Source organism: Schistocerca nitens, chromosome 5 (assembly GCF_023898315.1).
Source record: "Schistocerca nitens isolate TAMUIC-IGC-003100 chromosome 5, iqSchNite1.1, whole genome shotgun sequence".
Lineage (NCBI taxonomy): Eukaryota > Metazoa > Arthropoda > Insecta > Orthoptera > Acrididae > Schistocerca > Schistocerca nitens.
Window position 1 is genome coordinate 464,817,918 of NC_064618.1, and position 12,741 is coordinate 464,830,658.

The window sequence follows — 12,741 nt, forward strand, 5'->3', positions numbered from 1 at the left end:
ACTACTGTGGTAGGCGTGGGCTTCGTGTCTATCTTGGCTGCAATAATGAGTTCACTACGCTGTTCGTAGCAGCTTAACCGCACTTTAATTTTTTGGTTCATTAGTAAACCTGCTCCTGCATTACCCCTATTTGATTTTGTATCTATAAGCCTGTATTCACCTGACCAGAATTCTTGTTCCTCCTGCCAGCGAACTTCACTAATTCTCACTATATCTAACTTTAACCTATCAATTTCCCTTTTTAAATTTTCTAACCTACCTGTCCGATTAAGGGATCTGACATTCCACGCTCCGATCCGTAGAAAGTCTGTTTTCTTTCTCCTGATAACGACGTCCTCCGGAGTAGTCCCCGCCCGGGGATCCGAATGGGGGACTATTTTACCTCCGGAATATTTTACCCAAGAGAACGCCATCATCATTTAAGCATACAGTAAAGCTGCATGCCCTCTGGAAAAATTACGGCCGTAGTTTCCCCTTTCCTTTCAGCCGTTCGCAGTACCAGCACAGCAAGGCCGTTTTGTTTAGCGTTACAAGGCCAGATCAGTCAATCATCCAGACTGTTGCCCCTGCAACTGCTGAAAAGGCTGCTGCCCCTCTTCAGGAACAGATACCTCTCAACAGATACCCCTCCGTTGTGGTTGTACCTACGGTACGGCTATGTGTATCGCTGAGGCACGCAAGCCTCCCCACCAATGGCAAGGTCCATGGTTCATGGGGGGATTTATATTACATCTCATACAAAAATATAGTAGCTGCCATAAAGAATAAGGCATTGATTTTGTTGTAATTTAAATTCTTTTAGAAGGCTTATACAATTTGTGATTTATGTACTTCAGTGATGGATCTCATTTGTAGTGTGCATCTAGGTTTCCATACACAGTTTATTTTTCTCCTGGAACCCTCTAAAATCTTCGGTATATTGGAGAAAACTAAACTGCAGATGGAAACCCTTGTTAGAAACCATCACCCACCATGGCAACAGAGCATCGCATTCATTGGAGACAAGGCTTTTCTCGCAGCAGCTAGTGCATCGTTTTCGCTGGCGATCGTGGCACTGACTAACAAACAACATTGCGAGACTTTCCGCCTACGGTGTGTTGGCGTACAGAGCCACGTTTGCTGCCGAAGGAGCGGCCTAATGGCAGGCGCCGACGCTAATAACTTCGACGTTCTTTAGCTCCTCTGGATGACGTTTCCGGACACGGGTTCCTGTTGTCGATTTATTGCTCGAGACACCCTCTACAACTTCTCGAAGGCTGTCGCAACATTTCTGGAACACCCTGTATTTTTCAGTAATGCTTTATTTGTAATAATCATACTTTAAAAATTACAAAATTTCTTAAATCTGTATAAAAAAATTCGAGAAAGATATTATTTGGTGTGGGTCGGGAACAGCGGCGCAGTTTCTTATTTCCTGCCAGAGGCACAGGACCACCTCGATGCAGCTCTGTTTGATTCCGGTTTAGCAAACTAACTTGATGGTAACACCTTGAAACAAAAACTTAGAGAGTTGTCTTTCACGTTGTGTATCATATGTTAGGTTATGTGAAGACATTTATCTATGTGAATTCTTGAAAATGGTTATGATTGCCCTGTTAATGTGATCTGTGTCATCTATGGTCAAAGGTTTAATTTATGTAGTTCTTACAATGATGAGAAAAAATAATTAGATACCTCCCAATATCGTGTCGGACTTCCTTTAGCCCGGCACAGTGCAGCAGCTCGATGAAGCATGGACTCAACAAGTCTGTGGAAGTCCCTTCCAGAAATATTGAGTCATGCTGCCACTATAGCCGTCCATAATTGCAGGATTTCGTGCACGAACTGACCTCTCAATTATGTACCATAAATGTTCGATGGGCTTCGTGTCGGACGATCTGGGTGGCCAGACAATTTGCTCGAACTCTCGAGACTGTTCTTCAAAATAATCACAAACAACTGTGGCCCGATGACATGGCGCATGGTCATCCATAAAAATACCATTGTTGTTTGGGAACATGAAGTCTATGAATGACTGAAAACGGGCTCCAAATAGCGGAACATAATGATTTCCAGTCAATGATCGGTTCAGTTGGATCAGAGCACCCGGTACATTCCATGTAAACACAGTGCTTGTTGACAACTTGGATCCATGGATTCGTAAGGTCTGCGTCGCACTCTAAGCTTTTCACCAGCTCTTAGTAACTGTCTCAAAGGGTGCAGGGCAAAGAAACGACGAGAATCGACCAAGCAACAGTTGGTATTGTAGTTCTAAATTGTCGTAGTTGTGTTGGAAAAGTACCGGAGCTTCAAGCGCTGATAGAAACCATTGAAGTTTAAATCGTTACAGGAACAGAAAGCTGGCTAAAGCCGGAGATAAATTCTGCCGAAATTTTTACAGAGGCGCAAACCGTGTTCAGAAAGGATAGATTAAATAAAGTAGGTGGTGGTGTGTGTGTCTGTCGGTAGTAGTTTATCTTGTAGTGAAGCTGAAATAGATTGTTCCTGCGAATTACTGTGGGTAGAGGTTCTACTCAACAGCCGTACCAAAATAATAATTGGCTCCTTCTATCCCCCCCCCCCCCCCGACTCAGATGATATAATAGCTGAACGCTTCAAAGAAAACTTGAATCTCATTACAAATTAGTACCCCACTCATACAGTTATAATTGGTGGAGACTTCAATCTACCCTCGATTTGTTGGCGAAAATACATGTTCAAAGCCGGTGGTAGACAGAAAAAATCTTCCGAAATTATACTAAATACGTTCTCTGAGAATTACTTTGAACAATTAGTTCATGAGCCCACACGAATTGTAAATGATTGCGAAAACACACATGACTTCTCGCCCACAAATAATCCTGATCTAATAGAGAGCGTCATGACGGATACAGGGATTAGTGAACACAAGGTCACTGTACCGAGGCTCAAAACCATATCAACCAAAACCACTAAAAATAAACGCAAAATGTATCTATTTAAAGTAGCAGATAAAAATTCGCTTGATGCCTTCCTAAGAGAGAGTCTCCATTCCCTCCAAACTAATTATGTAAGTGTAGACCAGATACGGCTCAAATTCAAAGATACAGTATCGAAAGCAATAGATAGATTGATACCGCATAAGTTAATAAGAGACGGGACTGATCCACCGTGGTACACAAAACACGTGAGAACACTGCTGCAAAAGCAACGACAATAGCATGCCAAATTCAGAAGAACGCAAAACCCGCAAGACTGGCTAAGTTTCACGGAAGCTCGAAATTTAGTGCGGACGTCAATGCGAGATGCTTTTAATAGTTTCCACAATGAAACATTGTCTCAAAATATGGTAGAAAACCCAAAGAGATTCTGATCGTATGTAAAGTACACCAGTGGCAAAAAACAGTCAATACCGTCACTGCGCGATAGCGATGGAAATGTTACCGATGATGTGCTACTAAAGCGGAGTTACTAAATACATTTCTCCGTACTTCCTTCACGAAAGAAGATGAAGTAATATTCCAGAATTTGAAACTAAAGCAACTGTTATCATGAGTGACATAAAAGTATATATCTTAGGTGTTGCGAAACAACTCAGATCACTTAAGAAAGGCAAGTCTTCCGGTCCAGATGGCATACCAATCAGATTCCTTTCAGAGTATGCAGACACAATAGCGCCTTTCTTAGCAGTCATATACAACCGCTCACTTGACGAAAGGTCTGTTCCTAAAGACGGGAAAGTAGCACAGGTCACACCAATATTCAAGAAAGGAAGTAGGAGTAACCCATTAAATTACAGACCCATATCACTGACCTCAATTTGCAGTAGGATTTTGGAGCATATACTGTACACCAAGTGGTGAAGGCAGCAGACGATCAAGTAGGTAAAAAGACGAGGGCTAATAGAAATCCTTGGGTAACAGAAGAAATATTGAATTTAATTGATGAAAGGAGAAAATATAAAAATGCAGTAAATGAAGCAGGCAAAAAGGAATACAAACGTCTCAAAAATGAAATCGACAGGAAGTGCAAAATGGCTAAGCAGGGATGGCTAGAGGACAAATGTAAGGATGTAGAGGCTTGTCTCACTAGGGGTAAGATAGATACTGCCTACAGGAAAATTAAAGAGACCTTTGGAGAGAAGAGAACCACTTGTATGAATATCAAGAGCTCAGATGGAAACCCAGTTCTAAGCAAAGAAGGGAAGGCAGAAAGGTGGAAGGAGTATATAGAGGGTTTATACAAGGGAGATGTACTTGAGGAAAATATTATGGAAATGGAAGAGGATGTAGATGAAGATGAAATGGGAGATACAATACTGCGTGAAGAGTTTGACAGAGCACTGAAAGACCTGAGTCGAAACAAGGCCCCGGGAGTAGACAACATTCCATTAGAACTACTGACAGCCTTGGGAGAGCCAGTCCTGACAAAACTCTACCATCTGGTGAGCAAGATGTATGAGACAGGCGAAATACCTTCAGACTTCAAGAAGAATATAATAATTCCAATCCCAAAGAAAGCAGGTGTTGACAGATGTGAAAATTACCGAACTATCAGTTTAATAAGTCACAGCTGCAAAATACTAACGCGAATTCTTTACAGACGAATGGAAAAACTGGTAGAAGCCGACCTCGGGGATGATCAGTTTGGATTCCGTAGAAATGTTGGAACACGCGAGGCAATACTGACCTTACGACTTATCTTGGAAGAAAGATTAAGAAAAGGCAAACCTACGTTTCTAGCATTTGTAGACTTAGAGAAAGCTTTTGACAATGTTGACTGGAATACTCTCTTTCAAATTCTGAAGGTGGCAGGGGTAAAATACAGGGAGCGAAAGGCTATTTACAATTTGTACAGAAACCAGATGGCAGTTATAAGAGTCGAGGGGCATGAAAGGGAAGCAGTGGTTGGGAAGGGAGTGAGACAGGGTTGTAGCCTCTCCCCGATGTTATTCAATCTGTATATTGAGCAAGCAGTAAAGGAAACAAAAGAAAAATTCGGAGTAGGTATTAAAATTCATGGAGAAGAAGTAAAAACTTTGAGGTTTGCCGATGACATTGTAATTCTGTCAGAGACAGCAAAGGACTTGGAAGAGCAGTTGAACGGAATGGACAGTGTCTTGAAAGGAGGATATAAGATGAACATCAACAAAAGCAAAACGAGGATAATGGAATGTAGTCAAATTAAGTCGGGTGATGCTGAGGGAATTAGATTAGGAAATGAGACACTTAAAGTAGTAAAGGAGTTTTGCTATTTAGGGAGTAAAATAACCGATGATGGGCGAAGTAGAGAGGATATGAAATGTAGACTGGCAATGGCAAGGAAAGCGTTTCTCAAGAAGAGAAATTTGTTAACATCGAGTATAGATTTAGGTGTCAGGAAGTCGTTTCTGAAAGTATTTGTATGGAGTGTAGCCATGTATGGAAGTGAAACATGGACGATAACCAGTTTGGACAAGAATCGAATAGAAGCTTTCGAAATGTGGTGCTACAGAAGAATGCTGAAGATAAGGTGGGTAGATCACGTAACTAATGAGGAGGTATTGAATAGGATTGGGGAGAAGAGAAGTTTGTGGCACAACTTGACTAGAAGAAGGGATCGGTTGGTAGGACATGTTTTGCGGCATCAAGGGATCACAAATTTAGCATTGGAGGGCAGCGTGGAGGGTAAAAATCGTAGAGGGAGACCAAGAGATCAATACACTAAGCAGATTCAGAAGGATGTAGGTTGCAGTAGGTACTGGGAGATGAAGAAGCTTGCACAGGATAGAGTAGCATGGAGAGCTGCATCAAACCAGTCTCAGGACTGAAGACCACAACAACAACACACTGTACTCTAACATTATGAATCACCTTGAGGAAAATGACTTATTGATACATAACCAACACGGATTTAGAAAATATCGTTCTTGTGCAACACAGCTTGCTCTTTGTTCCCATGAAGTAATGAGTGCCGTCGACAAGGGATCTCAGATCGATTCCATATTCCTAGATTTCCAGAAGGTTTTTGATACCGTTCCTCACAAGTGACTATTAATCGAATTGCGTGCATATGGAGGAGTATCTTCACAGTTGTGTGACTGGATTCGTGATTTCCAGAAAGGTCACAGTTCGTAGTGATAGACGGTAAATCATCGAGTAGAACAGAAGTGATATCTGGCGTTCCGCAACGTAGTGCCATAGGCCCTCTGCTGTTCCTGATTTACATAAATGATCTAGGTGCTAATCTGAGCAGCCTCCTTAGAATGTTTGCAGATAATGCTCTAATTTACCGTCTAGTAAAATCATCAGTCGATCAATTCCAATTACAAAAATATCTAGAGAGAACTTCTGTATGGTGCGAAAGGTGGCAAGTGGCACTAAACAAAGAAAAGTGCGAGGTCATCCACATGGTTACTAAAAGAAATCCGATAAGTTTTGGGTGACGATAAATCGAACAAATCTAAGAGCTGTCAATTCGAGTAAATACCTGGAAATTACAATTACGAGCAGCTTAAATTGGAAAGACCACAGGGATAATATTGTGGGGAAGACGAGGGAAGGACTGCGCTTTCTTGGCAGAACACTTAGAAGATGCGACAAACCCACTAAAGAGACAGCCTACATTACACTTGTCCGTCCTCTGCTGGAATATTTTTGCGCAGTGTGGGATCCTTACCAGGTAGGACATCGAAAAAGTGCAAAGAAGGGCACCTTGTTTCGTGTTTCGCGCAATAGGGGTGAGAGTGTCACTGATATGATACGCGAGTTGGGGTGGCAGTCACTGAAACAAAGGCGGTCTTCTTTGCGGCGAGATCTATTTACGAAATTTCAGTCAGTATCTTTCTCTTCCGAATGCGAAAATATTTTGTTGACACCCACCTACGTAGGGAGAAATGATCATCATAATAAAATAAGAGAAATCAGAGCTCGAAAGGAAAGATTTAGGTGTTCCTTTTTCCCACGCGCCACTCGAGAGTGGAATCGTAGAGAAGTTGTATGAAAATGGTTCGATGAACCCTCTGCCAGGCACTTAAGTGTGAATTGCAGAGTAACCATAAAGATGTAGATGTAGATGAAATCGGGACTCAACTGACGAGACCACGGTTTTCCAACAGTTCAGAGTCCGACCAATGTGGTTACGAGCCCAGGTGGGGCGCTGCAGGCGATGTCGTGCTGTTAGCGAAGACTCTCGCGGTGGTTGTCTGCCGCCGTAGCCCAGTAAAGCCAAATTTCGCCGCATTGTCCTAACGGATACGTTCATCGTACGTCCGACATTGATTTCTGCGTGTGTTTCTCTCAGTGTTGCTTGTATGTTAGCACTGACAGCATTTCGCAAATGCCGCTGCTTTCGGTCGTTAAGTGGAGGCCGTCAGCCACCGTGTTGTCTGTTGTGAGAGGTGTTACGGCTTCTGCGCCACTTGCTAGCAGCAGACACAGTGGCTGCGCCAAAGAATGAGACGGCGTGGAGTTTTACAATTATTTATTGAACTTTCTTTACAATTTCTCCCTCGCCGTCGCTGCCCGGACCCTGCGGATCCCTCCGCTTGGACCGAGCGAGGTGGCGCAGTGGTTAGACACTGGACTCGCATTCGGGAGGACGACGGTTCAATCCCGCGTCCGGCCATCCTGATTTAGGTTTTCCGTGATTTCCCTAAATCGCTCCAGGCAAATGCCGAGATGGTTCCTTTCAAAGGGCACGGCCGACTTCCTTCCCCGTCCTTCCCTAATCCGATGAGACCGATGACCTCGCTGTCTGGTCTCCTTCCCCAAAAACAACCAACAAAAACAATAACAACCTCCGCTTGGCTGCTGCTGTGTACATTCTTCGACAGTGTGCACAACGCGCGCCGCTGATCGCACTCGGGAGCCTCAGGCCACCAGTGCTCCGTTGAAGCCAGGATGCCCTGTGGTTGAGATGAACTCGGCGTCCCAGTACGTGAGGTCAGCTGCCAACGTCTGCTGCACCGGCGGCTGGGACGCCGTCAGTCGCGATATCCCCGAGGTCCTGTCACGGACAGACCACGCGCCGTGGGTCCGGGTTGCCGTGAAGTCCGGGCGTCAGTCCCCGTCGGCGCCTGTGACCGAGACCGCGCTGCGGCCGGTCCTGCTGGAAGTTCTTGTTGTAGTTAAGTCAGCCTTGGTGCCAACCGAACTCGGGCCGACCTCCAGAGCTGAAGTTGATATCTGGCGGCGAACGGATGACTCCTGCGAGCTGAAACAGACTTCCGGAATCGTCACCTACGAAGATTGAACATTCGGGCACGGACCTCGTCTGTCCTCAGATCCGAACTGCTTCCTAATGGCTTCTGGCTGTTGCTGCCTGTGCTCCACTATTTATATCTGGCAGGAGGACGTTTTTTATACTCGGTGGTAGCTTTTTGCTATTACTCCCGCAGTATATTACAGCGTAGCTTAGCGTGCTGGCCTCACTTCTCCTTATTGAGCACTCTCCAGGCTTCGCTCGGCGACCGGTCTGTGTGCGTCCTTGCGTCAACCTGTCGGTAGACTGCTGCTGTCAGCAAGGCTATCTGTGGCTGCTTACTTCGCAACGCCCCAGTCGCCGGTGTGCCTCTGTTTTGCCATTCTCCAGATGGCAATTATAAGAGTCGAGGGACATGAAAAGGAAGCAGTGGTTGGGAAGGGAGTGAGACAGGGTTGTAGCCTCTCCCCGATGCTATTCAATCTGTATATTGAGCAGGCAGTAAAGGAAACAAAAGAAAAGTTCGAAGTAGGTATTAAAATCCATGGAGAAGAAATAAAAACTTTGAGGTTTGCCGATGACATTTTAATTCTGTCAGAGACAGCAAAGGACTTGGAAGAGCAGTTGAACGGAATGGTCAGTGTCTTTAAAGGAGGATATAAGATGAACATCAACAAAAGCAAAACGAGGATATGGGAATGTAGTCGAATTAAGTCGGGTGATGCTGAGAGAATTAGATTAAGAAATGAGACACTTAAAGTAGTAAAGGAGTTTTGCTATTTGGGGAGCAAAATAACTGATGATGGTCGAAGTAGAGAGGATATAAAATGTAGACTGGCAATGGCAAGGAAAGCGTTTCTGAAGAAGAGAAATTTGCTTACACCGATTATAGATTTAAGTCTCAGGAAGTCGTTTCTGAAAGTATTTGTATGGAGCGTAGCCATGTATGGAAGTGAAACATGGACGATAACTAGTTTAGACAAGAAGAGAATAGAAGCTTTCGAAATGTGGTGCTACAGAAGAATGCTGAAGATTAGATGGATAGATCACATAACTAATGAGGAGGTATAGAATAGAAATGGGGGAGAAGAGGAGCCGGCCGCGGTGGTCTAGCGGTTCTGGCGCTGCAGTCCGGAACCGCGGGACTGCTACGGTCGCAGGTTTGAATCCTGCCTCGGGCATGGGTGTGTGTGATGTCCTTAGGTTAGTTAGGTTTAAGTAGTTCTAAGTTCTAGGGGACTTATGACCTAAGATGTTGAGTCCCATAGTACTCAGAGCCATTTGAACCATTTGGAGAAGAGGAGTTTGTGGCACAACTTGACTAGAAGAAGGGACCGGTTGGTAGGACACGTTCTGAGACATCGAGGGATCACCAATTTAGTACTGGAGGGCCACGTGGAAGGTAAAAATCGTAGAGGGAGACCAAGAGATGAATATACTAAGCAGATTCAGAAGGATGTAGGCTGCAGTAGGTACTGGGAGAGGAAGAAGCTTGCACAGGATAGAGTAGCATGGAGAGCTGCATCAAACCAGTCTCAGGACTGAAGACCATAACAACAGCAACAACAACAACAACAACAACAACAACAACTGCATGAAGCAACGCTTACTACATGCGGCCGCAACAGAGGTAATGCCTGAAATGTGGTATTCTTGGCAGACTCTTGACACCGTGGATCTCAGAATATTGAATTCCTTGACAATTTCCGAAATGGAATGTCCGATGCGTCTAGCTCCAACTACCAATCCGTGTTCAAAGTCTGTTAATCCCCGTCGTGCGGCATAATCACGTCGGCAACCTTTTCACATGAATCACCGGAGTGCAAATAACAGCTGCGCCGAAGCACTGCCCTTTTGTACCTTGTGTACGCGATACTACCGCCACCAGTATACGTGCATATCGCTGTCACATAACTTATTGCCACCTCAATGTATATTAAATCTCACTGGACATTTGGTTTCGTCGTGCTTCATTGTAATTGAAACCGCGTACAAAGTAATGACAGTTTCTAAATGTGCGTTGGAAAAGTCTGCAGGGAGGTGGTTCAGGGAGTGCGTGTGCGTGCGTGCCGGCAGGTGACGCCGCGGCTGCTGTGGGCGCTGGAGCGCGTGCCGGCGCTGCGGCGGGCGGCGTCGGCGGGCCGCGCGCTGTACGGCGGCGTCGACTCGTGGCTGCTGTGGCGGCTGACGGCCGGCGCCGCCCACCTCACCGACCACAGCGCCGCCGCCGCCACCGGCTTCTTCGACCCCTTCATCGTGCAGTGGTCCTCCCTGGCCGAGGGCTACTTCGGCATTCCCGCCGCAATGCTGCCCCGTGTCTGCGAGGCCACCGCGGACTTCGGCTGCATGGCGCCGGACATACTGGGCGCGGCCGTCCCCATCCGATGCCTCGTGAGTTTCTTTTTCGCCGCAGTCGCGCTCCCAAAATCTTTCCGCTACTCTGTGTGATCTGTCTGAGACAGACACCTACATGCACTTGCGCGGAAGGAGGTTCCCCAGAACACACTGTCTTTTTCTGCGGGCAATACGCGAACAACAGACACACACTACACTCAGCCTACACAGACACAGACATAGATATATACACAGCAATAAGAGACGAAGAACAATGGGCACAATTAAACGCACTGACAAACAGTATTTCAAAAACAACACATGAAGAGTACATGCGGACACGACATTACAGACATGCCTATGTGCAGCGTAACAACAATCTCCAGAGGGTGGACTGCGATACCCACAATGACAGCGAAAATAGCGACAATGAGGAGGAACAGGAGGAGGAAGCTGAGATGTGACAGTAAATAAACAAAAGTGCTGGCGATCTAGCCAAGAAAACACCAAATGCTGTACATGGATGGGCACCTAAAGTAGTTGATACATAGGATTAGTAATAAATAGGATAAGCAACATTATTTCTTTACTAATAACCATTTGTGTGTGTGTGTGACTGGCGGTCAACGGCTCGAAGAAACCATTCCGAGGTATTCACCGTCAGTCCCATTCGGTGATGGTACTAACAAATCTCTACTCTATCCTATCTTCTTTTTATGTTCTTCTTAAAATACAACAAAATTTTATTTATATTTCAGCCTTAAATTATTGTTATTTTGAAAAGTATCATTCTTTGTAAATGTTGTAGATAAAACAAAAGAAAAGACAACTGTAAAAAGATGGAAAAAGAAAATTGTAAGATGTACGACCTGTTTTAAACATCAGGTAACAGGTCTATAATTTGGCAATAAATAAATAAATACTCTGTGTCATCCGAGGTTCTCGCGAAGAACCCTCATATAAAACATTCACCTGACGCATCTTCTAGCAATGAGCCTTTCCATTCTAAGGGCCCGTGTTACACTGAGAAACTAGCGAAAAGTTTCTGCTCTGTACAGGGTAATTATGAAGTCCATGAAACATTTTAAAAATGAGATATAAGTTAATTGCTAAACATAATGTAACAAATAACACAGTACATGAAAGACAAACACACGCACTATATATATATATATATATATATATATATATATATATATATATATATATATATATATAGGGTAGTCCATTGATCGTGACCGGGCCAAGTATCTCACGAAATTAGCGTCAAACGAAAAAACTACAAAGAACGAAACTTGTCTAGCTCGAAGCGGGAAACCAGATGGCGCTATGGTTGGCCCGCTAGATGGCGCTGCCATAGTTCAAACCGATATCAACTGAGATTTTTTAAAATAGGAACCCCCATTTTTGTTACTTATTCGTGTAGTACATAAAGAAATATGAATGTTTTAGTTGGAACACTTTTTTCGCTTTGTGATAGATGGCGCTGTTATAGTCACAAACATATGGCTCACAATTTTGGATGAACAGTTGGTAACAGGTAGGTTTTTTAAATTAAAGTACAGAACGTAGGTACGTTTGAACATTTTATTTCGGTTGTTCCAAAGTGATACATGTGCCTTTGTGAACTTATCATTTCTGAGAATGCATGCTGTTACAGCATGATTACCTGTAAATACCACATTAATGCAGTAAATGCTCGAAATGATGTCCGTCAGCCTCAATGCGTTTGGCAGTACGTGTAACGACATTCCTTTCAACAGCGAGTAGTTCGCCTTCCGTAATGTTCGCACATGCATTGACAATGCGCTGACGCATGTTGTCAGGCGTTGTCGGTGGATCACGATAGCAAATATCATTCAACTTTCCCCACAGAAAGAAATCCTGGGACGTCAGATACTATTCAATACCGCTTTAACCGCATGCGAGCTATGTGCCGGACATCCACCATGTTGGAAGTACATCGCCATTCTGTCATGCAGTGAAACATCTTGTAGTAACATCGGTAAAACACTACGTAGGAAATCAGCATACATTGCTCCATTTAGCCTGCCATCGATAAAATGGGGGCTAATTATCCTTCCTCCCATAATGCCGCACCATACATTAACCCGCCAAGGTCGCTGATGTTCCGCTTGTCACAGCCATCGTGGATTTTCCGTTGCCCAGCAGTGCATATTATGCCGGTTTACGTTACCGCTGTTGGTGAATGACGCTTCGTCGCTAAATAGAACGCGTGCAAAAAATCTGTCATCGTCCCGTAATTTC

General features: G+C 44.4%; 1 protein-coding gene across 3 annotated transcripts in view; it reads left to right on the forward strand.

The window, feature by feature from the left end:
• LOC126260886 (putative glycerol kinase 5) overlaps positions 1-12,741 on the forward strand; it is a 351,198-nt gene that overhangs the window by 237,657 nt on the left and 100,800 nt on the right. For all 3 annotated transcript variants that reach the window (XM_049958329.1, XM_049958330.1, XM_049958328.1), the window contains one exon: positions 10,216-10,530. In XM_049958329.1, the coding sequence (XP_049814286.1) occupies positions 10,216-10,530 (315 nt within the window). The remainder of the gene's footprint in view (positions 1-10,215; positions 10,531-12,741) is intronic.